General features: G+C 44.6%; 1 protein-coding gene across 1 annotated transcript in view; it reads left to right on the top strand.

Annotated features, from left to right (window-relative positions):
• LOC124594310 (odorant receptor Or2-like) overlaps window positions 1-27,594 on the top strand; it is a 132,670-nt gene that overhangs the window by 45,374 nt on the left and 59,702 nt on the right. The window contains exons 4-5 of the mRNA XM_047132673.1: window positions 9,619-9,718; window positions 18,408-18,512. Of these exons, the coding sequence (XP_046988629.1) occupies window positions 9,619-9,718; window positions 18,408-18,512 (205 nt within the window). The remainder of the gene's footprint in view (window positions 1-9,618; window positions 9,719-18,407; window positions 18,513-27,594) is intronic.

Raw genomic sequence — 27,594 nt, 5'->3', positions numbered from 1 at the left:
TTGGTCACCGTCAATCTGCTGCTCTAAGCGTGCAAGTGGCATTTCTATCGTCTGACCTAACGGCAGAAGATAAACACGCCATGAGAAGACCACGAGACATATTGCTGACACTCACCTACTTCATTAGAGCGACAAGTCAAATAATCTGATAGTGTGTGTACCGAAGGTCTTACAGTATGCACACCACAATGGTCAAGGTATAACAGACATCTAAAGACAGAGCGATGTCAGTATGGTACAGGAGCATGGGGTTGTGGTCAGAAGCCAGTTTGTGAAGTGTTTCCAACGAAAACTACACCACAATGTTCTTGAAAATGGCCACATCCAAAATGTCTGGCTTGCAGTCAGCGTGGACTGGTATATGGGTGGGAGTGTATGGGCCATAGACCGACAGCGCTCGAGGATGTTCCAGATCAAGGAGGAGTCTGCCTTTGGGATTAGCAATGCGAGAATGCTAACCCTGATGCTTGGCATTAAGATCCGTCCCAACAATGAGTTTGTCAAATGATGTCAAGGTACAGAGGTCTAATTCAAGATGTCGTAGGTTAAGGTTCAAATACAATGCAGCGAAAGTCATAGCACCAAAGCAAGTAGAAACAGTGACTGCTGTAGCCTCTATATGTTCAAGGGGTTGGAGAACCTCTTGATTATGGACGAATGTCTTTTACAGAAACACTGCCATGCCCACACCATGGCGATGGAGTCGGTCAGTGCGATAGCAAACCATGTTGCAAAGGCGAAAATCGTCGGTGGGTTTCTGAGACAAGAAAAATGTCCACACGGTGGTTGTAGAGGAAAGTGTTGAGTTCAGTCTTCAAATCTTTAAGACCATTAGCATTAAAAAACAGACAACGAGATCTCGAGGGGGCTGATGGTTGTGCAGTGGACAATTTGCCATTATAACAAAATGTGGCTGAGCCTGTCAACAAGGGCGATGACCTTAGTGTGCCCATCCACTGACTGACGGATCTTTTGAACACTGATGTGGGGCTGTGTGAACAGAGAGATGACCTGGAGGATCTCATGTATGTCATTCCGGAAAGAAGCATCTGTCTCCACCACTGGGGGAAAACTTCAGGAGGGCTGCTTGACCTTGAAATGGGCAGGGTTAGGCGTGGTGGCAGGTGGAAAAGGTGCTGCAGTGTAGGGTTGTGGCACTTCAGCAGGAAGGCGTGAGGAGGCCGCTGATCTTAAACATGCATAGTAAGAGTGCTCGGATAAAAAAGGGAGTAAGACAGGGATGTAGTCTTTCGCTCCTAGTGTTCAATCTGTACATCGAAGAAGCAATGATGGAAATAAAAGAAAGGTTCAGGAGTGAAATTAAAATTCAAGATGATAGGAAATCAATGATACGATTTGCTAATGACATTGCTATCCTGGGTGAAAGTGAAGAATAATTATGTGGTCTGATGAACAAAGTGAACTGTCTAATGAGTACAGAATATGGAATGAACGTAAATCGAAGGAAGATGAAAGTAACGAGAAGTAGCAGAGACAAGAACAGCGAGAAACTTAACATCATGATTGATGGTCACGAAGTAGATGAAGTTAAGGAATTTTGTCACCTAGGAAGCATGATAATCCATGCCGTATGGGGCAAGGAGAACATCAGAAGCAGATTAGCACTGACAAAGAGGGCCCTCCTGGCCAAGAGAAGTCTACTAGTATCAAACATATGCCTTAATTTGAGGAAGCAATAAAATCGGAACAGAAGAGAATCTAAGCATTTCAGGTGTGGAGCTACAAACTCATGTTGAAAATTCGGTGGACTGATGAGGAATGAGGTATTTCTGCACAGAACCGGAGAGGAAAGGAATGTGTGGGAAACACAGACAAGGAGAAGGGACAGAGTGATAGGAAATCTATTCAGAAATGAAGGAATGACTTCCATGGTACTAGAGGAAGCTGTTGAGTGTAAGAACTGTAGAGGAAGGCAGAGATTGGAAAATATCCAACAACTAGTAGAGGACTTAGGTTGCAAGTGCTACTCCGAGCTGAAGATGTTGGCTTAGGAGAGGAATTCATGGTGGGCCGCATTAAACCAGTCGGAAGACTGATACCACAAAATAAAAAAAAAAAAAAATAAATAAATGTAGCATCAGTCCACTCTCCTCTTCTAGAACACATAGTTTTATTGATTTCACTCAGCAACCATTTGATTCTATTTTTATCTATATTTATGTATTCTCTGTCTTCTCTGTCAGTTTACGTAATTTTACTTGGTTTTCGCGATTTTGCGTATTTCATAAATTATTACGTTTTCACATAAATTTTTCGTGATTATATATAATACATACGTAAAACTAAGGGATATATATATATATATATATATATATATACTTTTCATGGTCACCGTATCCAAAATGCATGCATGTGGATCACTGTGGAGAGGAGACAGGATTTTGTAGTAGGCTAGTGTATAAGACGTGCAAACATTCGCATTACCATGGCCATATATATATATATATATATATATATATATATATATATATATATATATATATATATATATTCCAATACATCCATCATCTACACCATTCACTGAGCCTCATATAGGTAAGAAGCGACTGTTAGTATATACTTTTCATGGTCACCGTATCCAAAATGCATGCATGTGGATCACTGTGGATAGGAGACTTAGGATTTTGTAGTAGGCTAGTGTATAATGTGCCCACAATCCTATCAGGACACCTACAGAATATAACTTTTAGGTACTTATTTTTGTTACCACCTTCATTAGTTAACAGTATGTCGATTGCAAGTAACATCTCTGGCCTTAAGAGGATCCCTTCTCTACCCACACACAGTGTGTCACCATAGCAATGTCATTTATAGACGACCAGTTAGCAAGTCATGCTTCTGAACCGCAACCATCTACCACTGACAGCTCTCTACACACACACACATGGAGACTCTGCACCCATGTTACCAATTGTGAAGTCTCGATTTCAAACACTTGTACGTTATTTTCTACAGCATTACAGCTCTGCAAATAGCAAAATACTCTTCACAAAACGGTTCTGCTAAGAACATTTAAATTTATCCTGCTAAAAAGCATAACATTTTCGATAGTATTTATATTAACAATATTTATAACAATATTGTCTATATTCTTCAGTAAATACAACCATCTGAGGTGCTTTACTGCAAATATCCCTTTATGCTCTAAAATCCACGATGACAGCACATGATCACCCCAATCACGCTATTTCGTGTGCTAGATGTCCATTGGATGGACGGAGATAGTCCTTAGTATCATTCTTATGTACGAGACAGAACAGCATATTAGTCTGGTGGTATAGACAGCACTGTACTCGAATGGATCTAGTCACTTCCAACCACATATTTTACATTTGCATTGCATTTGCTCTATTTCCTGTATGTCTCCATCTCAGACAGCTCCCATGACCCAGAGTAGACCCGAGTTAGTGTTCAAGTATGGATCTGCCATGCGTTATATCTGGAGCAATGTTTGGAGCACGATGCTCAATCCACTACACCCGGGATAGGGTATTAAGTTGTATCTTCTGTGTGTTATATGTGGAGGAAGAGGAGGAGAATAGTGTTTAATGTCCTGTCGACATCGAGGTCATTGGAGACAGAGCACAATCTCAGATAAGGAAATGATGGAGAAGGAAAGCGGCTGTGCACTTTCAGAGGTACCATACCGAGCTTTGCAGTAAGCATTCTAGGGAAACCTAAATCTGGAAGGGCGGACACAAGTTTGAACCATCGTCCTTCTGAATTTGTCCAGTGCGCTCAGTGTTATATCTAGAACCGTGTCTAGAGATGGGCACACAATGTGTTATTTGTGGGAAAGGTTACAAAGGATGGTCCATCATGGCTTATGTCCACAGATACATTGTGTGTCCAAACATGGATCCATCAGCAGGTGGAATGGGTTATGGCAGCCATCTGTGATGCAGACATACAGAAAATGGAGCAATTGCAATGCAGCTGTAGAATATGTAGTTGGAAGTGACTAGATACATTCGAGTGCATTGATATGCTGTAATGTACCATGAATGTGCTGTTCTATCTCGTGCATAAGAATGATGCTCACTAAGGACTGTCTCCCTCCATCCAATGCACATATAGCACATAAAATAGTGTGACTGAAGTGATCATGTGCCGTCGTCATAGACTTTTAGAGCATAAAATGAGGTGTGATAGATGCGACAAAGCACCTTGGATGGTTGTTGTTACTGGGGCATCTGGCACAGATCTCAGAGTCGTAATAAAAAAACGAAATGTATGGCTGTGTACACAGCTGTAGTCATACACTCCTTCAATGTATTATAGCAAAAAACAATTCATCAAACAACAAAATAAGAACTCTCTCCTTGTTACTGATAGTCGATATGGTCTTCCTCCAGTACAGATGACAAAACTTTACAGAGGTGGGTGGAAGTGACTGATCACTGGTCGCCAGCTTCAGCGGACAGATGCATGCAAATCTAATGGGATCACCTGTCAGCACACAGACAGTATTTGTTTCCCGATATATCGGAGGAGCGAGAAACGATAGACTCTCATTGATTTCTCTACCAGATGACACTATCAGAGTTTTTATGGCTCGTAGCTTTGTTTAGTTGTGCATTACAAAAATAACAAGGTGAGAGAGAGAGGCAGAGACACTGTGCTGTGAATGAAAACTTGGACACCATTACACTGTCATATTTCTAGCGTGGTAATCACATGCATATGATAAAGACAATTAGGCCATGTACACAACGGATATTTATAGTCAGTTGTTTGATATCAATGAAATGTAATTGTTACACTTTTAAATTTCTTTGTGCAGTCCATGTATACTCTGCATGGCTATTAATTTCTTCTTGTACATGCTGTTTTTCTCATGGTGGTAGCTGTCCATCTAGTCAGTGATGGGCAGAGGACCAGATGGTCTACTAGCTAATGGAACATTGCTGTCAGAGTGTGATGGGATTTAGAGAGAATCACATCTGTAATGTGGCCGGGGACATCTCTTACTCATCAAAATCTGTTCGATTCAAAGACTGGAAGATTTGCATGAATACGGCAGGTGAGCAATACTCTGACGAAAGGGGAATTGAGATGTGGGCTCTATACCGTTTCTTCTAAGTATTGTGGGCAAACATATTACAACCTCTCACATACATCTCATGAAGTAACTGCAATGAGAAAATTAAGGGCTAATATGAAGGGTTTTACAGAGAAACCATCAGCTGCAGAGATTCCATCTTTTCTTTCCTTGATAAATAAGAGACAACATTCTTCTGTGAATTTTGTGAAACCTATAAATGGATAGACTGTTATATTAATAGGTAGACTAAATTTATATCTACACTCCTGGAAATGGAAAAAAGAACACATTGACACCGGTGTGTCAGACCCACCATACTTGCTCCGGACACTGCGAGAGGGCTGTACAAGCAATGATCACACGCACGGCACAGCGGACACACCAGGAACCGCGGTGTTGGCCGTCGAATGGCGCTAGCTGCGCAGCATTTGTGCACCGCCGCCGTCAGTGTCAGCCAGTTTGCCGTGGCATACGGAGCTCCATCGCAGTCTTTAACACTGGTAGCATGCCGCGACAGCGTGGACGTGAACCGTATGTGCAGTTGATGGACTTTGAGCGAGGGCGTATAGTGGGCATGCGGGAGGCCGGGTGGACGTACCACCGAATTGCTCAACACGTGGGGCGTGAGGTCTCCACAGTACATCGATGTTGTCGCCAGTGGTCGGCGGAAGGTGCACGTGCCCATCGACCTGGGGCCGGACCGCAGCGACGCAAGGATGCACGCCAAGACCGTAGGATCCTACGCAGTGCCATAGGGGACTGCACCGCCACTTCCCAGCAAATTAGGGACACTGTTGCTCCTGGGGTATCGGCGAGGACCATTCGCAACCGTCTCCATGAAGCTGGGCTACGGTCCCGCACACCGTTAGGCCGTCTTCCGCTCACGCCCCAACATGGTGCAGCCCGCCTCCAGTGGTGTCGCGACAGGCGTGAATGGAGGGACGAATGGAGACGTGTCGTCTTCAGCGATGAGAGTCGCTTCTGCCTTGGTGCCAATGATGGTCGTATGCGTGTTTGGCGCCGTGCTGGTGAGCGCCACAATCAGGACTGCATACGACCGAGGCACACAGGGCCAACACCCGGCATCATGGTGTGGGGAGCGATCTCCTACACTGGCCGTACACCACTGGTGATCGTCGAGGGGACACTGAATAGTGCACGGTACATCCAAACCGTCATCGAACCCATCGTTCTACCATTCCTAGACCGGCAAGGGAACTTCCTGTTCCAACAGGACAATGCACGTCCGCATGTATCCCGTGCCACCCAACGTGCTCTAGAAGGTGTAAGTCAACTACCCTGGCCAGCAAGATCTCCGGATCTGTCCCCCGTTGAGCATGTTTGGGACTGGATGAAGCGTCGTCTCACGCGGTCTGCACGTCCAGCACGAACGCTGGTCCAACAGAGGCGCCAGGTGGAAATGGCATGGCAAGCCGTTCCACAGGACTACATCCAGCATCTCTACGATCGTCTCCATGGGAGAATAGCAGCCTGCATTGCTGCGAAAGGTGGATATACACTGTACTAGTGCCGACATTGTGCATGCTCTGTTGCCTGTGTCTATGTGCCTGTGGTTCTGTCAGTGTGATCATGTGATGTATCTGACCCCAGGAATGTGTCAATAATGTTTCCCCTTCCTGGGACAATGAATTCACGGTGTTCTTATTTCAATTTCCAGGAGTGTATATGCTACTTTACAAACAATCATATGATGTGTGCTGGAGGGTATCTCATACCACTGCTAGTCATTCCCTTTCCTATTCCAATCACAAATACAACGAGAGAAGAAGACTATCTGTATGTTTCCCAATAAGCACTGATTTCTCGTATCTTACCTTCATGATCCTTATGCGAAATGTATGTTGGCGGTAGTCAGCTTCAAATGTCAATTCTCAATAGTGTTCCTCAACAAGGACAGCATTTACCTCCAGGAATTCCCATTCAAGTTCTCGAATCATCTGGCCACAGATTTGGCAGGAGCCAATAGGAACGCTTCTATAGGGCTATATTCTGAGGGAAACCTAGGTCTGAAGACTCATACACATTTGTGATGCTGTGGTAAGCAGACAGGCATTTTGTTATCACTGGTGAGATGGAGTAGGCTGGAGTGGAGTGGGGTGGGGTGGGGTGGGATAGGGTGGGGTTGGATGGGGTGGGGTGGGGGGTGGGGTGGGTATGGTGATTTGTGGAGGGTTGGGGTGGGGTGGGTTGGGTTGGTTTGGTTTGGGTTGGGTCAGTGTACTGGGGGGGGGGGGGGGGGAGATCCACATGCTGGATTGAGAGAACCCATTATGTCATCAGAGGTGGTGGGGTGAGGGGTGGTGGGGTGAGGGGTGGTAGGGTGAGGGATGGTGAGGGATGAATGGTGATGAGTGACGTTTGGGGATGAGAGGTCAAATACGAGGGGTGGGGGATGGGGTTTGGGGGGGGGGGGCTCCTGTATTTATGCAACCCAAACTAACAAAATGTGCTGATGCTGTCTTTCTCCTCCTACTGCTGGTGTCTACTGGCTCTTACATCCTATGTGCTGTTATGCAGTAAGCTGTTTTTCAGGTTTTTTCCATTCTCGATATTTGGTTCAACAAGAGAGTATTACTTTTTGGATAGAATTTCCTGTGTGCTAATAGTACTTTCCCTAACCATTAGTTATGTTTCAGACATTTTATCCCACTTGAGTGTGACATTCACTATTAGTTTTTCCATCACTGTTTTCTAGTCCTCCCTCGTTCAACAGTCATCCTTTGTACATTCATGACAAGCATATTAGTATGACAACCCACTCCTATGGTTTGACTCTTAACATGGACAGCTTCCCCAAAGCTGTGACTCCATAATTGTCCGTCTACATTATGGAAATATAACCATTGTGAGTACTTGTCATTGTTTTTCGTTGAATGTTAACACTATGGTTTTATATTTCTATCATTTCAAAAATTTCACAGAGTGGTTTGTATACTTGACAGATGAACCTGTATATGCGTCTATACTGATGTGAAACCGGTAGTTGCAAATACAGCACTTTCATACAGCTATGCGGTTTTGGAAACACCTGATCATTCTTGACTTTTTAATTGTTATAATTTTTATCATAATCTTCATTGTTAGTTAATTCTGAGTGTTGTTAGTGTTAATCATTATTTTTGGAATTCTGAAGATATCAGGGTAAAATACAGGTAGCGAAAGGCTTTTTTCAACTTGCATCGAAATCAGACGGCAGTTATAAGAGTCGAGGGACTTTGAAAAGGCAGCAGTGGTTGAAGAGGAGGTTATCAGCCTATACTCGATATTAATCAGTCTATACAATGAAGCCTATACAATGAACAAGCAGTAAAGGAAACCAAATAAGAATTTGGAGTAGGATTAAAGTACACGGAGAGGAAATACAAACTTTGAGGTTTGTCGATGACTTTTGTAATTCTGTCAGAGACAGCAAAGGACTTGGAGGAGCAGTCGAACGGAATGGGCAGTGTCTAGAAAGGAGGATATATGATGAACATCATAAAAAATGAAACAGAGATAGTGAAATGTAGTCAAATTAAATCAGATGATGCCAACGGAATTAGATTAGTGAAAGAGACTCTTAAAGTAGTAGATGAGTTTTGCTCTTTGCTCATCAAAATAACTGATGATGGTTGAAGTAGAGAGAATACAAAGTATAGACTGGCAATGCCAAGAAAACCATTTCTGAAGAAGAGAAATTTGTTAGTATCCAATATAGATTTAAGTATTTGTAAATCTTTTCTGAAGGTTTGTGTCTGGAATGTAGCCATGCACAGAAGTGAAATATAGACGGTAAACAGTTCAGACAAAAAGAGAATAGAAGATTTTGAAATGTGGGGCTACAGAAGAATGTTGAAAACTATGTGGGTAGGTCACATAACTAATGAGGAGGTACTAAACAGAATTGGGGAGACAAGAAATTTATGGCACATTTTGACCAGAAGAATTGATCGATTGATAGCACACATTCTGAGACAACAAAGGATCAGCAGTTTAGTATTGGAAGGAAGAGTGAAGGGTAAAAGTCCTAAAGGGAGACCAAGAGCTGAATACAATCAGCAGATTCAGAAGGATATAAGTTGCAGGAGTTATTTGGAGGTGAAGCGGCTCGCGCAGTATAGAGTAACGTGGAGAGCTGTATCAAACCAGTACTTGGACTGAATACCACAGCAACAACAGCAGCAATAGCAACTGAGGAACTACGAAGAAGCTGGTGATTAAACTATACGACTGCTGCTCTGTTGTCGGCGTAGAACTTCACTATTAGAGTTAAGACAAACACTAATGACTTTTAGCCGGCCGTAACTGCGATACCACTTAAGATTTCCGCAAAAAAAAGCGCATCCTCCTGTATGGCCACCGACAACGGGATTAAAGCACTACACGCTTGCAGATAGTGAAGACTGCAATCAAGAGACTTGCTAGAACACAGTCGTAAGATGAACTCAGAGACAGCTTCAACTGGAAAAGCGCACAAATGTCTGGGATATTTGTGATGGAGCACTGTATTGAAACTATCTGCTTTGTTTTCATTCTCGGTTCTGGCGTGACAGGTTCTGCAGCGAACTGTCTGATGTTCTGAGTCCAGTGCTTCTCTCGCAGTTCGGCTTCACCATCGTCATCATCTGCCAGACTGCGCTGCAAACAACCATGGTAAGTGCGTCAAGAGAGGGCAAACTTTTAGTTAAAATATCTTTTAAAAATTTTTTGGTTAAAATATCTCAAAAATTGTAGTCTGTTTATAGCTACTAATCCGCATTTATTGTGGGATCAAAGTGCAACCGTTTTCGCAATGATGAATCGCTTCCTCAGGTTAATTTGGCTGTGTCAGCCATCTTTCTATTAGGCACATATCCTGGCAACATAAAATGCAGTGGTCGTTGAAAGATGCATTCGTAATCTTAGGTAATTACGGTTCATCACTGAGGGACCTATTAATTTGGACCGGTGTTGAATTCCTGATAGTACTTAAAAAACAGTTATCTCGGCTGCGATGAGGAAATGACATCGTGTGCAAACGCAGCCGCTAGCAAGTCATAGCGGACGGGCAAGGGCGACTCTACAATTTTTAGAAGATTTTACCACGAAATTGTTTAAAGATCTCTTAGGTATGTATAGATTAAGCTCCGGATGGCCACATAGAAAACGTATAAGCAAACTTTTAGCCTGCATTACAATAACTGCCTATCAAATCAAGCGCCACAGTGCAAGTCTTTTGGTTAAGATCAGCTAGATGAAATGCTGTCCAGTCGGTAACAGTTACGTAAACCATAGAGATGAAGGTATTAGTTCTAAGGTCTTGTTTGCCATATGTAAACCAAATGGAACAGCAAGGGATATACATACAGCAATGTGTAACGTACGAAAATTAATTAAGGAGAATCTAGAAGCGTGTGTTTCGTCCGAAATATGCTGTGTGAAGTAGGACCGTAAGTACTATTTAGTCATTAGTTCGAACCTCAAAGTGTGGCAGCTGTGTAGAATATTTCTCAAGTACTGACGGTCCATCTGAAAAGAAACCAGCTAATTTTGTGCATACTTTTACAACTTTGAAAGGGACGCGAGACTACGAAATCATGTCAGATACAAATCAGCAATCAAAACATGGGGGGGGGATATCGGTGACACTGAACCGAAAATGTAGGAGACCTGTCGACAGTATTTTATAGTATGCTTGAGGTTATCTTGTCAATTGTTGTATCTTCTGATTTAAATGGATGAAAAAATGCGCGAGAGAAAACCTGGATTGCAAAAGAAGCGAAATCATCTTTCACCAGGCCATTGCACCTGCCCAGAAGTGTGTTATGGTAACGAGTGAACTAAGGGGTTGTACAAAACCTTGGATCATCTTTCCTGTTCGCCAGACGCTCCGATTTCCTTCGATTCGAGCATTTAAAGAAATGTGGGGCTGAAAGACGTCTTGAGCCCGATGAAAAGGCTGTGGCAGGGGATTATGCAGACCTTCCAGAATCGAAATTTATGGATGGACTCTGCTCACCAGAAAAACATTGATCGAAGGGCTTTGATATCAAGGGTGACTAAATCGAAGCTTAAGTACACTTTTGACCTGAAAATCACAATTTTTCACTCCCAATACGAGAAGTTTTCACCTCGCCCTAGACACTCAGAGACACTGTACCGCTTCACAGCTTGTGCGTCAAGCACGTATCCCTGTCGATGGAAATGATGAGTCGTTGACCAGGGTACTTCATCCTTGTGCTGTTAACGAGTTTTATGGAGACGAACAGAACGCTCTGAAACATGTTGTCCGCGTGTCGGCTAATCCTCTCCAGTAGAATTAAGGATCACGCCGAGTTTACCAGCCTCATTCTACATATGGATCACTGTGTACAGTGTCATATACAGTTGCACTATGAGACCCTACGGAGCAAAAGTTTAGGATTTTAGAGATCTCACATGTAACGATTAGGAACGCTACGCCATTCCTTCTCTCGTTAGTGAAAAACTGGAGGGGGGGGGGGTTAATGATGCTCAACGCTTCGATAAATCATTTTATTAGCTGTCTGCAATGGCCTCACACACCTGTGATGTTTCTGCTGCTGCCGATGAATTTATGAGCTGTCCCGTTTCCTTCTGGATCCTCTAGTGGAGTGGTACGGTACTGTGATGCAGGGATTACAGAGAGTAGCCGGACATCAAACATGTAACTCCTAAAATATAAAACATTAATTACATTACTTTATTTTTTCGATGTTTTAATCGAAACTTTAAAGAGCACTCTGCTTACATTCCTACAGTCCACTTTTGTGTCTCTTGTAACTTCGTAACTGGCCTTTGGCAGGGCAACTGGAGTTCATTTTCAAGCGTCTGCCAGTTCACACACTCTTGTGTGAACTGCGCAAACTCTTCGCCATTCCTGCTGCCAGTCGTTCTAGCAGTATCTCGTGTTACTTCTGTTGATATGAGTCTCACACATTTGAGTAATATTTTAGTATGAGTCACACAAGAGTTTTGTAAGCACTCTCCTTTGTACACAGATTGCATTTGCGTGGTATCCTATCAATGAACAGAAGTCTACAAACTCCTTCATCCATGACTGAGCCTGTGTGTTCATTTTACTTCATACAACACAGATTGTTACACCTTGGGTTTAATATGAGTTCACTGTTTCCTGCTGTGGCTCATTAATATTTTACTTTAGGACACTACATTTTCGATGCTGTGAAGTGCATGATTTTACATTTCAGAAGATTTAAAGAAAGTTGACAGTCTTTACAGAGCTTTGAAATATTATTAAGATCTCATTATTTGTGCAATTTTTTCACGTACTATTTCATCTGAAAAAAATGAGGTTACTATTACCGTTGCGTGTCATGTTACTAATTTACAATAGGAACAGCAAGAGTTTCAACACACCTCCCTCGGACATTCCTAAAACAGGGTCAGCTCTCCTGCCATATCATCTTGGGGATTAAGGCGCTGGTTTATGCGTATTTAATCTTTTTATTATCAGGCCACAGTCGGTTTCGTGGCACTGAAAATCACATGTAACTAAGTCATAAGGGCTAAGCAGCCCAGAACATGGAACTCAACATTCATTGTCATACCAAACCAATAAACCACTACATGGCAGTACGTCAGTGAATCAAAGTCAGCAGAACGTAAGGAGCCAAGACCAAAATGATCGGTAGAGCCTAAACAAATTAGATCACGGTAATCCTCTGATAGTACGAAGATACATAAAAAAACGTTATAAAGATCTGTTCTTTAAATTACTCTCTCGTCTTTATATGGTTCTTTTGCGTCTTCGTGTTACCGGAGGATTGCCATGATGTAATTTGCTTACGCTCCACCGACAATTCTGGATTTGTATCCCTAAGTCCGGCTGATTTTGATTCACTTAGTTTGGTCTGACAACGAGTATTGAATTATGGGTTAGTTACTCATCATGTGATGATGTGGTTTTTAGTATCACCAAACCGGTTGTGAGCTGGTAGTAAAAATATTAAATATAGCTGAAATGGCTTCTTAATTCCCAAGATGATCAGTCACAGCTGTGGCTGGCCTGTCTATAAGGTTTTCTGCCACAGTCTGACTGTACACAGCGTGCTTACTCACCTTTAATCTGGGTCGTTGCATTACTGCTGACGTAATGTGCTCTCCTGCTTCGAATTATTCATCGTGAAGTCAAAATGAAGCCTCTGGTGGCCCCTTGGTGCAAGCAGCAGTTTTCAACACTGCTCCGAAAGGGAAGTTCGCAGTGGTTAAGACACTGGACTGGCATCGGAGAGAGCCAACGGCAAATTCCCGACTATCCGTTCAGATTTAGCTTCTCCGTGGCTTCTCTAAGTCTGGTAAGCCGAATGACGAGATGATTCACGTGGAAAGTATACGTACGGTCGATACTGTTCTTCATCCTTGTCTAACCCGACCTTGTACTCCGTCTACAATGACCTCGTCGTCAACGGGACGTTAAATATGTGCGTGCTTCCTTCATCTAGAACTGTATCTGTGACACAGTTGCCTGTCCCAGTGTTGTATACAAATTAGCTGTTTCCGACTGCAACTTTTATTTCTGTCCAGGCGTATTCCATCTCGTTCAGATCAAGTGAATTTGGTTGACAGGACGTCAACGCGATTTGACTACCACGCTCGTTGATACACTGTAGCACGATTCTGGCCTTGTGACAGACAGTTATCCTGTTGAAAGACGCCATCACCGTCGCGGAGGGCATCAAACATGGACACAGGTTACTGCAGCAATTTGACGTAGTACACAGCTGGTACTACCACGGGTCTCATGGAACTTCAGGTGTATCTCCCCCACAGCATAATAATGCACTCATTGGCCTGCATCCTTGGCGCGAAGCAGTTCTCGAGCAGCTCTTCATCTCACTGACGGAGAATCTGGACACGACCGTCTATTTGGGGTAACAAAGTTCGTAACCCAACCAACCAGCGACACGTTTACATTGGTCCACGGTGCAATCTTTACGATCCCTTACCAACTGTAATCGTAACTGATGATGTCGTTGGATCAACATAGCAACACGTAGAGTTGCTGGCTGCGGAGTTCCATGTTCAACGCTTCATGCTGAACGGTGCTCTCCGAAACACTTGTGCCTGCGCCAGCATTGTACTCTGTCGTCTGTTGGCCGCAGATGGTTCGTTATTCTGGTTTACAGAGCTGGTAAGTCTCCGACCTCCACATTCTTTGATGCGTCGTGGATGTCCAACATCTTGTCGCCTGCTCATGGATTTCACTATCTTTCAATCAATTCCCATAGGTACTCACGACAGTAGCATGCGGTCAGCCGACCAGCTTCACCATTTCCGAGTCTTTCTCCAGGTACTGGGCTATCACAATCTGGATTTTCCCAAATGCACCCATATCGTCGCTAGAATGTTTCCTCATACGTCCTTGCGCTGCTTACATACTCTCTTCACTGTGTAAACGTGCCCGAAATGCCATAAGATGTCGTATAGCCTCGCAGTGGAGATTTGTCATAATGTTGTGGTTCATAAGAGTACGACACAATTCTCGAAGTAGACACAGAAACGGAGTTGCGTATGTAGTCTACTAAATGATGGTCTAAACTGACCACAAGTAGTTAATGCACTATGAAAATAACTTTCGTGGTCATCAGAGAGGATCATCTTATTTAAGCATCAATATAAAAACAAAAATGAAAATGTTAAGGCGATTTCGCACGTTGCTGAAGGAAGAAGAGAATCGTGTCAAGATTTAGCCCAAATAAACGTAATATTAGGGCAAAATAACTCGATGTGACTATAAAATTTTTGTTGTAGACAGAGCATAAATTCATTTATTCGTTCTCAAGTGATGTGACTCCAAACAGAATATCTATCAATTTATTTACTATACTACTTCTAGCTATTATTGTTAGAATTTCCCGGAATTAGAAAAAAATGTCTAAATGAGTTGAAATAATAGGTTAAATATATTGCCCTTTTATTTTACTAGAACCTACTGAAACGTAATATTTATAGATATAAATTATTTTATTTTATAGAGCGTCAATGCTCGGAAGAAGAATAAAAATAAATACACTCCTGGAAATTGAAATAAGAACACCGTGAATTCATTGTCCCAGGAAGGGGAAACTTTGACACATTCCTGGGGTCAGATACATCACATGATCACACTGACAGAACCACAGGCACATAGACACAGGCAACAGAGCATGCACAATGTCGGCACTAGTACAGTGTATATCCACCTTTCGCAGCAATGCAGGCTGCTATTCTCCCATGGAGACGATCGTAGAGATGCTGGATGTAGTCCTGTGGAACGGCTTGCCATGCCATTTCCACCTGGCGCCTCAGTTGGACCAGCGTTCGTGCTGGACGTGCAGACCGCGTGTGACGACACTTCATCCAGTCCCAAACATGCTCAATGGGGGACAGATCCGGAGATCTTGCTGGCCAGGGTAGTTGACTTACACCTTCTAGAGTACGTTGGGTGGCACGGGATACATGTGGACGTGCATAGTCCTGTTGGAACAGCAAGTTCCTTTGCCGGTCTAGGAATGGTAGAACGATGGGTTCGATGACGGTTTGGATGTACCGTGCACTATTCAGTGTCCCCTCGACGATCACCAGTGGTGTACGGCCAGTGTAGGAGATCGCTCCCCACACCATGATGCCGGGTGTTGGCCCTGTGTGCCTCGGTCGTTTGCAGTCCTGATTGTGGCGCTCACCTGCACGGCGCCAAACACGCTTGCGACCATCATTGGCACCAAGGCAGAAGCGACTCTCATCGCTGAAGACGACACGTCTCCATTCGTCCCTCCATTCACGCCTGTCGCGACACCACTGGAGGCGGGCTGCACGATGTTGGGGCGTGAGCGGAAGACGGCCTAAAGGTGTGCGGGACCGTAGCCCAGCTTCATGGAGACGGTTGCGAATGGTCCTCGCCGATACCCCAGGAGCAACAGTGTCCCTAATTTGCTGGGAAGTGGCGGTGCCGTCCCCTACGGCACTGCATAGGATCCTACGGTCTTGGCATGCATCCGTGCGTCGCTGCGGTCCGGTCCCAGGTCGACGGGCACGTGCACCTTCCGCCGACCACTGGCGACAACATCGATGTACTGTGGTGACCTCACGCCCCACGTGTTGAGTAATTCGGCGGTACGTCCACCCGGCCTCCCGCATGCCCACTATACGCCCTCGCTCAAAGTCCGTCAACTGCACATACGGTTCACGTCCACGCTGTCGCGGCATGCTACCAGTGTTAAAGACTGCGATGGAGCTCCGTATGCCACGGCAAACTGGCTGACACTGACGGCGGCGGTGCACAAATGCTGCGCAGCTAGCGCCATTCGACGGCCAACACCGCGGTTCCTGGTGTGTCCGCTGTGCCGTGCGTGTGATCATTGCTTGTACAGCCCTCTCGCAGTGTCCGGAGCAAGTATGGTGGGTCTGACACACCGGTGTCAATGTGTTCTTTTTTCCATTTCCAGGAGTGTATATCTGAATACGTAAATTTTACGAACTGCACAAGGTAGTAGAAACATGGGTAAAATATTTCCATTCAATCTAGATACAAATAAATTCGTAATTTCCTAATACGATACTACTATCTCAACAACATATTACGAAATACACTCCTGGAAATGGAAAAAAGAACATATTGACACCGGTGTGTCAGACCCACCATACTTGCTCCGGACACTGCGAGAGGGCTGTACAAGCAATGATCACACGCACGGCACAGCGGACACACCAGGAACCGCGGTGTTGGCCATCGAATGGCGCTAGCTGCGCAGCATTTGTGCACCGCCGCCGTCAGTGTCAGCCAGTTTGCCGTGGCATACGGAGCTCCAGCGCAGTCTTTAACACTGGTAGCATGCCGCGACAGCGTGGACGTGAACCGTATGTGCAGTTGACGGACTTTGAGCGAGGGCGTATAGTGGGCATGCGGGAGGCCGGGTGGACGTACCGCCGAATTGCTCAACACGTGGGGCGTGAGGTCTCCACAGTACATCGATGTTGTCGCCAGTGGTCGGCGGAAGGTGCACGTGCCCGTCGACCTGGGACCGGACCGCAGCGACGCACGGATGCACGCCAAGACCGTAGGATCCTACCCAGTGCCGTAGGGGACCGCACCGCCACTTCCCAGCAAATTAGGGACACTGTTGCTCCTGGGGTATCGGCGAGGACCATTGGCATCCGTCTCCATGAAGCTGGGCTACGGTCCCGCACACCGTTAGGCCGTCTTCCGCTCACGCCCCAACATCGTGCAGCCCGCCTCCAGTGGTGTCGCGACAGGCGTGAATGGAGGGACGAATGGAGACGTGTCGTCTTCAGCGATGAGAGTCGCTTCTGCCTTGGTGCCAATGATGGTCGTATGCGTGTTTGGCGCCGTGCAGGTGAGCGCCACAATCAGGACTGCGTACGACCGAGGCACACAGGGCCAACACCCGGCATCATGGTGTGGGGAGCGATCTCCTACACTGGCCGTACACCACTGGCGATCGTCGAGGGGACACTGAATAGTGCACGGTACATCCAAACCGTCATCGAACCCATCGTTCTACCATTCCTAGACCGGCAAGGGAACTTGCTGTTCCAACAGGACAATGCACGTCCGCATGTATCCCGTGCCACCCAACGTGCTCTAGAAGGTGTAAGTCAACTGCCCTGGCCAGCAAGATCTCCGGATCTGTCCCCCATTGAGCATGTTTGGGACTGGATGAAACGTCGTCTCACGCGGTCTGCACGTCCAGCGCGAACGCTGGTCCAACTGAGGCGCCAGGTGGAAATGGCATGGCAAGCCGTTCCACAGGACTACATCCAGCATCACTACGATCGTCTCCATGGGAGAATAGCAGCCTGCATTGCTGCGAAAGGTGGATATACACTGTACTAGTGCCGACATTGTGCATGCTCTGTTGCCTGTGTCTATGTGCCTGTGGTTCTGTCAGTGTGATCATGTGATGTATCTGACCCCAGGAATGTGTCAATAAAGTTTCCCCTTCCTGGGACAATGAATTCACGGTGTTCTTATTTCAATTTCCAGGAGTGTATATTGTAAAATGCGTACACAAGTATTCAGTTTCTCCTGCAAAAATTGTAACTACAGTGGCTATACAAATACTTCTACAGTGTAATTGCATTTCATTGTTACTCAGATTTTGAATTAAATTATGTTTGGAATTAATAATTGATGAGTTTACAGGTACTTTAGTTGCTTACATGTATTATGCTTCCAATGTTAGCTTATTGTTTTTCCTAGGTTTGTTCGTTCTATTAACAATATAAAAGTTATTTACAAAAATATTTTTTTGATATTAAAAATTGATTCCTAAATTTTATAGGTAATTAATGTATAGCGTCACTGTTACATTCTACGTTGCAGGAGCTGGAACTGAGCCCAAGGACAATGAAATTCATGGGACTTCTATGGCTGGGAATTTCGGAGCTTTTCTTGTACTCCTACATGGGACACAAAATAATGTCACAGGTGAGTTGCAGGATATGGCTTCATTTATGAGTCACGGAGGCAACGAACAACTTAAGTTCCTTTATCTATAGCTACATCCCCTATGGGAACGATAAGTAGGGATTGTAGTATATTCCTTGAATCATCATTCAAAGTCAGTTCCTGAAACTTCATAAGCAGGCTTTCTCAGGATAGTTTACGTCTGTCTTTTATTCAGCAATACCGTATAAAAGTGCTGTCTTGTTGCTGTCTGTTCTTGATATCTGAAACACGTCAGTTTTTTTTTTTTTTTTTTGTAAAAATAACTCGTTTTCTCAGTTTTCGAGTTATTAATGAAAGTTAACTTCAGCAGCTTTCCAGTTACAACACAATAACATCAACTATGCTTGCACCCGTTTGAGTAATTGTATTCTAAATAGTACTATGTTGGCAGGGAGACGTGTTTACATTCGTCTGTCTTCAGTATGTCCATTGCGTACATGTGCTACTGGTATTCAGGACGTCCTTCAAGACCTACTAGAAGACGTGCCGCTGCAAATAAGAAGAAACATTTGGATTATGCGTGACGGAGCTTCTGCACGTTTGTCTCAATGTTGGAGGTGTACTGCCTGGTATATACCATGACAGATCGATAGGTAGAGGAGCACCAGTTCCAAGGTCTGCACGTTCCCCCAACCTCAGCCCTTTGGATTATTATCCCTGGGGTCTCACTGAACAGTTGGTCTATGTAGCAGACAACCTGGATGCAGAAACTCTTCGTTGATTTGTAGCCTGCGAAACAAATTAAAACCATTAAGGAGTATAATAAAGGTGTGTGATGGGCCAGAGGTTAGAAGCAAGAGGAGGACATTTGGAGCGTTAAGCATTTATTACGAGTTTATGTAATGATGAGCTCCAGTCACCCAAATTTTAAACTTCCATTAAAAACTTGAAGACGAATGTTGTGTCGCTAGTATGATCGAAGTCTCGAGTGTCTGAGGGACGAGCCGATTTTCTTCTCCTTCAGTTGTACCCAAAAATACATCAGTTTGATAGTTCCATCTAATGCATGCTTTAAGAAAATCGTCAAAATGCACCTCATCATTTTTTATTTAATTACACTGCAGGCAATAAATAGATAGGATCAGTAACAACAATGAAATACACTACTGGCCATTAAAATTGCTATACCAAGAAGAAATGCAGATGATAAACGGGTATTCATTGGACAAACATATTATACTAGAACTGACATGTGGTTACATTTTCACACAATTTGGGTGCATAGATCCTGAGAAATCAGTACCCAGAACAACACCTCTGGCCGTAATAACGGCCTTGATACGCCTGGGCACTGACTCAAACAGAGCTTGGATGGCGTACAGCTGCCCTTGCAGCTACATGCAGCTTTAACACGATACTACAGTTCATCAAGAGTAGTGACTGGCGTATTGTGACGAGCCAGTTGCTCGGCCACCACTGACCAGACGTTTTCAGTTGGTGAGAGATCTGGAGAATGTGCTGGCCAGGGCAGCAGTCGAACATTTTCTGTATCCAGAAAGGCCCGTACAGGACCTGTAACATGCGGTCGTGCATTATCCTGCTGAAATGTAGGGTTTCGCACGGGTCGTAACATATCTTAAATGTAACGTCCACTCTTCAAAGTGCCGTCAATGCGAACAAAAGGTGACCGAGACGTGTAACCAATGGCACCCCATATCATCACGCCGGGTGATACGCCAGTATGGCGATGACGAATACATGCTTCCAATGTGCGTTCACCGCGATGTCGCCAAACAGGATGCGACAATCATGATGCTGTAAACAGAACCTGGATTCATCCGAAAAAATGACGTTTTGCCATTCGTGCACCCAGGTTCGTCTTTGAGTACACCATCGCAGGCGCTCCTGTCTGTGATGCACCGTCAAGGCTAACCGCAGCAATGGTCTCCGAGCTGATAGTCCAAGCTGCTGCAAACTTCGTCGAACTGTTCGTGCAGATAGTTGTTGTCTTGCAAACGTTCCCATCTGTTGACTCAGGGATCGAGACGTAGCTTCAAAAATGGTTCAAATGGCTCTGAGCACTATGGGACTTAACATCTATGGTCATCAGTCCCCTAGAACTTAGAACTACTTAAACCTAACTAACCTAAGGACATCACTCAACACCCAGTCACCACGAGGCAGAGAACGAGACGTGGCTGCACGATCCGTTACAGCCATGCGGATAAGATGCCTGTCATCTCGACTGCTAGTGATACGAGGCCGTTGGGATCCAGCACGGCGTTCCGTATTGCCCTCCTGAACCCACCGATTCCATATTCTGCTAACAGTCATCGGATCTCGACCAACGCGAGCAGCAATGTCGCGATACGATAAACCACAATCGCGATAGGCTACAATCAGACAGTTATGAAAGTCGGAAACGTGATGGTACGCATTTCTTCTCCTCACACGAGGCATCACAACAACGTTTCACCAGGCAATGCCGGTCAACTGCTGTTTGTGTATGAGAAATCGGTTGGAAACTTTCCTCATGTCAGCACGTAGTAGGTGTCGCCACCGGCGCCAACCTTGTGTGAATGCTCTGAAAAGCTAATCATTTGCATATCACAGCATCTTCTTCCTGTCGGTTAAATTTCGAGTCTGTAGCACGTCATCTTCGTGGTGTAGCAATTTTAATGGCCAGTAGTGTATATAGGTCTAGTATGCACATCCCAACATAGACAGCTTTCATGAACTCTACTGTAGTGTATCTGGAATTGTCCATGCACAGCGACTTAAAGTGAAACGATCACATAAAACTAGTTGTAGGCAAAGCAGAAGCTAGATGATACTGATTGGAAAATTCCTTCGGAAATGTAATTCAGTCATGGCTTACAGAGGGATCTATCGATCAGTTCTGGAGTATTGCTCGTGTATCTGCAGAGCTTACGGGGTAGAATTAATACAGAAGATACGGATGATCCAAAGAGGAGCGGCGCTTTTTCGCACGGATTCGTTTAGTAAGTGCGAGAACAGTACGGAGCTCTCACTTTACCTGCCGCCTCCGTATGTAACGCCAAAACAGTAACAGGCAGCATAAAATTAAATTCAGCCTGACTTGCATCCGACTGTGTTGCGCCATATGAGGATGACTTTACTGTTGATTGAGTGCAATGTGACACATTCAGCATAATTTTTGATTTATTCTGAAACAAACTCCGTCTTTGAGAAGCGACCTTAAGGAAGAGTGGAACTGAAAATTCTTCGTTACATTGCGATGTCCTGTCTCCCTAAGAAAACACACATTTAAAGGGCTCACTCAAACCATTTAACCTAATAGCCTGATTTCAATTCTCGCAACGGGAAAGGAGGAGGGCACGACAGGGGTGCGAGAGAGAAGAGTTGATGGGGGGGTTAAAAGCACAATGCTGTAGAAAAAGAATAAAAGGGGTAAGGAGAACCTTTTAGTGAAATTAGTTTTAAGCGTAACATTACTGTAATCCGTGTACGTTCAGTGGGTATACGTACATTGATGAACCAAACCATTATGAGAACATTCTTCACTGCACCTTGGTCCACCTTTGGAACACAGTGCAGAAGAGATCCTCTGTGGCATGAATTCGAAAAGTCTTTGGTGGGTTTCCGAAGCTAAATGACACCAGATGTTTGGGCACAGGTGCAACGCAAAGCAAAGCAAAGTTCCGCCGTTCTGGACTCAGAATAGTCAATCCTGACCGACCGACCGACAGCCGTGTCATCCCTAGCCAACGGCGTCACTTGTGTTTATGGAGGGCTGTGGTGTTAACACACCGCTCTCTCGACCCTTGTCGGCTCTGCGGACCTTGGAGCCGCTACTTCTCGTTCAGGTAGCTCCTCAGTTGGCATCAATAGCCTTGAGTAAAGCCTGTTCATGTCCTCCCACCAAGGAAAAACTTCTGGCAGTACAGGGACCTCCGCTGACCAGCCACCTACGGACGCGAACAACAAGTCACATAGGACCTGAAAATTGAAACGCAGTGGTCTGTGGCCACGTATTTGGCGCCTGATAGTATCCGAGATATGTTCCATCGGGTTCAGATCAGTCGAAGTTTGTCCCCATCAACGTGAGTTCACTGTCGAGCTCCTCGAACCACTGTAGCGTAATTCTAGCCTTGTAATGCGGGTAGTTATCCTGCTGGAAGATGTCACTGTCATAGAGGGAGATATCAAGCATGAAGGTATGCAGGTACACAGCAATAATATTCAAGTAGCCCACAGCTGTCATGGTGCCTTTATTGCTCCCACTGATAGGACGATGATACATGCGAACAGCCAATCAGCTTCACCATTTCTGAGATGCTCGTAGTCGGGCGCCGTATCGTATCAATCTGCCCTTTGTCATAGTCGTTTATGACAGTTGATTTCCTCCATTTGCGCCTCATCGTCGCTTGGATGATGCGCCTGTCGTCTCTGTTCTACTTGTATACTCGCAACGCCACCTGGTGGCATCCAGTCTCGAGATGGACAGTGGTTACAATGTTTTGCCTCATCACTGTGTGTGCCAAGAATAACTGTACACTCATGAACAATTGAATTAGATATAGACGATGTGTTCGGCACTGGGAATGGAACACATCGGTGAGGCACGTAACTCAGGCGTCGTCAGCGCAGTGGAAAGGGGGCGGTAGATGGTCTTTCCTGGAAGAACCTCATAACTTGTTCCCTCCGGGATGACTAAGAATCTATTTCCCATCTAGCAGTGCAGTATAGCGGACTGTGATTTATGTATGGCCTGCTCATTTGCTTTTCTTGCGTTAGTTATATTATTTATTAATGTCGTTCAGTATTAACGCATTTCATGAAAACCAGCAAACCCACCACTGCCATGTATAGAAAAGCTTCAAACGTCTGCTTACTTTGCAAATGAGTTAATGTGTTAAAAGTTAGACTTTAAACATGTATAGGAGAAACAGGTTGGAAAAGGTTTGAAATTATTTTTAAAGTCGCTAAGTGCTCTCATCACCAAACACTTTATGATCATAGTCCAGGCAATTTGCGTTCCGTATCGAGCAAAAGCTAGTTTTTCCCTGATCTCAGTGTTTACGATGTCATATCTCTTGAACTACGTGTCGTATAATTACACAACTCTGCAGGTACTTTCAGTGATACATGTTTATATTTCTGCAAAATGTGTTGCAAATAGAGTTAGTGCTGACCAATAAATAAATTAAAACGTAATGCATCATGCTAAATTTTTTGCGTGAACAGCGAAAATGTAGTAAGTGATACTTTTTACCTTTCATCATTTTGTGGTGGTGTCAGCGAAAAACAGTCCCTCAAAGATATAAAATTATATGTAAAGCTTGTTGGAAGCCAATAATCACTGTCATTCTCAAATAATGGGTGGATATTGTATGGGTGATTTTTACGCCACATGCCATGAGTACACGGCCTCAGTACATAACTAGTGTAGCTAAAGGCGTTCGAGCACCACCTGCATTGTTGCCAGATTTCCCCCTCCATCTTCCCCCTATGATGTCGGCAAAGACATCATCCACGGTGGCGAGGTTTACCTGGCCCCTCTCCTATGACCTCATAGGCCAAATGCCCTATGTGTAAAATTGTGGAAAATTCAAAATTTGGCAGGAAATTCAAAATAGTCCAGTTGTACTAGAGGGTAGTCTTTCACTCCTACAATGTCACAGGTCAGAGCTCAATTGTCCTAAATGTAAAGTGACAGGGTATCCAATATGATCCATAGTCCTATTGGGTGAATATCCAAGATATGAGCACAGCCTGAGGACATCACAGTTCAAGTTGGCTGACCTGATATGAGCACTGCTCTATGATATTACAGTTGAAGATGATGTTCCAAGATGGTGGACCTGGGAATACAAGCACAGCTTGCTTGGTTGTCAGATGGTGGTCCTGGGAATATGAGTACACCTCTATGACATCACACTAGAAGATAGCAATCCAAAACAGATCACCTGACAATAACAGCACAGCCTTTTATGTCACAATTTAAGGTGTCTTACCTTGGAATACCAACGCATCTCTTTGACTTAAAAATTCAATATGGCGTTCCAAGGTGGCGGACATGTTACCATGGGTGGAGCTCTACAACATCAAATTCAAGAAAGAAACATGAGCATAGCCTGCATGGTTGCCACATCACTTGTGTTAAGAATGAATTGAAGCTAGTGTCCTTACCATATGAGTATAGTCTCTGTAGTTGCCAGGTCACTTATCTTAAGTTTAATATGATGGTAGTGCTAAGTTTAAACAATTCCTCTACCTCTCTGACGTTACAACTTAACAATTTTCACCCTGAGTTTGGAGCTGACTTGCCCGAAGTTTAAGTCCACTTGTGCTGCATAGTAGGAATAGGACAGTACTTTTTAAATTTTTATTTAAACAAATACCACACCGGGATGAGCCCCCTCTTCGGTCTCCTGACTCAATGGCCACGTGTGTGGATTGCCACTCAGGACCCTGCACTCCCCCCCCCCCCCCCCCCCCCACAGGTCTCATGTTGGGCCAAATGTAACCAATTCACCAGCACCACTGCCACTGGAGGGTCACACAGTCTGAGTGCCGAGACTGCACAGAGGAGTCACATGTAGCATACTGCTGATTTCTCTGACTAATGTGAAGTGCAGGATAGCAGTTCCTATTTAAGCCATTAGTACTCGTACACCATTTGTGGCGGCACTGATGGCACTTCCACAACCCTCAGGCATCTCAGCCCATGTGACCCAAGTTAAAATGGTAGGGAAACTTGGAAATATAAGAGGTCCATAAATCAGGAGTGACACTCTTGTTATATAATGAAAACTTGTGCTAATAGCTCAGGAGGGTTCTTCTATGTTTGTAAAAGTGACCATGAAAAACAAATGTGTGGTATGGGTGGCAGCTATTAAACGACATGTCTTGTTCACAGACGAACCACAATTTGTTATTGTTTTCTTTAATATTATTTCATCCCCCTCGCCACATATTGGCAGATAGTGGGCTATCAGTGGTACAAATTCTCCACTCTTCAGCCAGGCGAAGCAAATAATTTACAATAAGAACCACATATAAAATTTTGAACTGTTTTCTATTTTAAATTATAAATCAAAGATGGACAGTTAAAAACAATGGAAATATACACATTTTAAAAGCATGTCGCAGGAAGGTGTAATTCTTTGGATAAAAACATTGAAGCACTGCACAGTGAGAGGTATTAGTGGAGGAAAGAGTATATATCATAGGGTTGAGCGGCCTGGGTAGGAAGAGAGGGGTCTGTTAGATAAGAAAACTATGGAGATGAGAGGTAGGAGCTGAGGTGGCTAGTGGAAAATACAGTTGGTGGGAAAGACAGAGGGTGAGGAGTAGTGTATCATGTGGGAAGAGCAACAGGTGCAAGATGAGGGGATGGGGGACAGATGGAGAGGAAAAGGAGAGAGGAGACCTAACATGGAGTGGCATAGGTGGGGAAGAATTAAAGTTGGTAGGAGGGATAAATATCAGAGCAGATTTCATTGTCTGGTAGAGGAAGTTGGTTGAAGTTGTATTGAGATAGGATATGGAGTGTGCATAGGTGTAGGGGCAGAGAGATGTGTTTGTGAAGGCATGGTAGTATATAAGGGTTGGTGATCAGAGGTAAAACAATGTGGTCTTTGGAAACTAGTTTGTGGTCAGCATAGGAGCTGTGTAGATTAGGCCACTGTTTAAGGAAATAGGAGTCTGTGCAATATGGACAAATAGGTGGGTTTTTACAGTCTGTGGTAAGGTGGTTATTGTAATGGAGACATTTTTGGTGGCAGCTGTAGGACTGATGATGGTATTTTGAAGGTTCGGCCATATGATGGTGGTATTAGATCAGGGCTCCATATTTAAGGATGTCTATGGTGGTGGAAGATTCAGAAGAGACGTGGATGATGCGACTGGGGCCGGGTCATTATTGGTCTGTAGAGCTTTTTGGCCTTCTGAATCTGGGTGGCTGTTCAGCTTAGATGCCGCTTCCTCATCCATGATCTCAATGTCGATTTTTGTGATAACTGCAGTGAGGGTAGGAAGATGGCAGGGAGGTTGAGTGAGGTTGTTTGGCCCTGGGTGTGGTGGTGCGAGGCGTTAAGGAAGCTTATGGGTACAAAGGTAAGGTGAGGAAGTTTTGGGAGGAGGGCAGTATGGAAGTTGGAGTTTATGGACTTTAGTAAGGTGGAATTTTTTGGGATGGTTTGGTGGATGTGGAGGCTGGGTACGTATTTTTTGATTTTGAGAGTGAGGGATTTCGGTTTAAGGAACTTCAGGTCGGGTGTAGAGGATTAAAATGTGGATGATAGGGGAAGAAGTTGGAGAAGGTTTACGGTGCGTGCTGAGAAGGTAACGTGTTTATACGAAGTGATAAGTTGATATCAATTAGAAATGGCACAGATACAGACATCCGAAAGAATTACATTTCCATGGCGAGAAAACTCTGCTATCATCAGTGACAGAATGCAACCCCATATAGCGAGTGGATGCTCAACAAGCTGGTCCACTGGGAGACAACAACGCTTGTCCACCGTAAACTGACTGTTGTCAGGTTCAGTTTGCTGTATTTAGATGTGGGAGTATGTCAGTGTTTTGACGTTTTGTAGGTTTGGAGGAAAGGATGGTTGTTGGTTGGGGGATATGACGTTGGTGATGGTTACCTGGAAGTTGTGCAGGTTCTTCAGCATGGTCAGTGTCGGTCAGTGCAGTGAGCCTCGATGAGATGATGGTTGAGGTGTCATCTGTTGCAACTGTTCCTTGGTTGCCAGTAACACATGCGGCAGTCGTGGAGGTGAGTTATGGCTGAAAGAGAAAAGGTAGTGGGAACTGGGGCAGGCATATGTAGCTGCTGCAGTAAGACAGGAGACGGTAAGTAGGAAGGGACAGGGTTGTGTTAGATGACGTGCTTCATGTCGTAACCGTGGAAGCAGGAGATGGAGATGTTTAGATGATTGGCATAGTATCATGGTCTGTGATGCCAGAGGGTAATGAATGGCGGTAGCTGCTCTGAACGGCCGCAGATGCGGCGCTGATACGATAGTGAAGAGCTCTGGTTGAAGCTGTGAACAATGAAAACGGCTGCAATGTTACATGGATGGAAGCAACTATGTCGTGATGCGGTGGCGCCGATCAACAGATG

The sequence above is a fragment of the Schistocerca americana genome, chromosome 2 (assembly GCF_021461395.2).
Source record: "Schistocerca americana isolate TAMUIC-IGC-003095 chromosome 2, iqSchAmer2.1, whole genome shotgun sequence".
NCBI classification, from domain to species: Eukaryota; Metazoa; Arthropoda; class Insecta; order Orthoptera; family Acrididae; genus Schistocerca; species Schistocerca americana.
The sequence above is the reverse complement of the archived record's forward strand: the minus strand, read 5'-3'. Positions and strand labels throughout refer to the sequence as shown.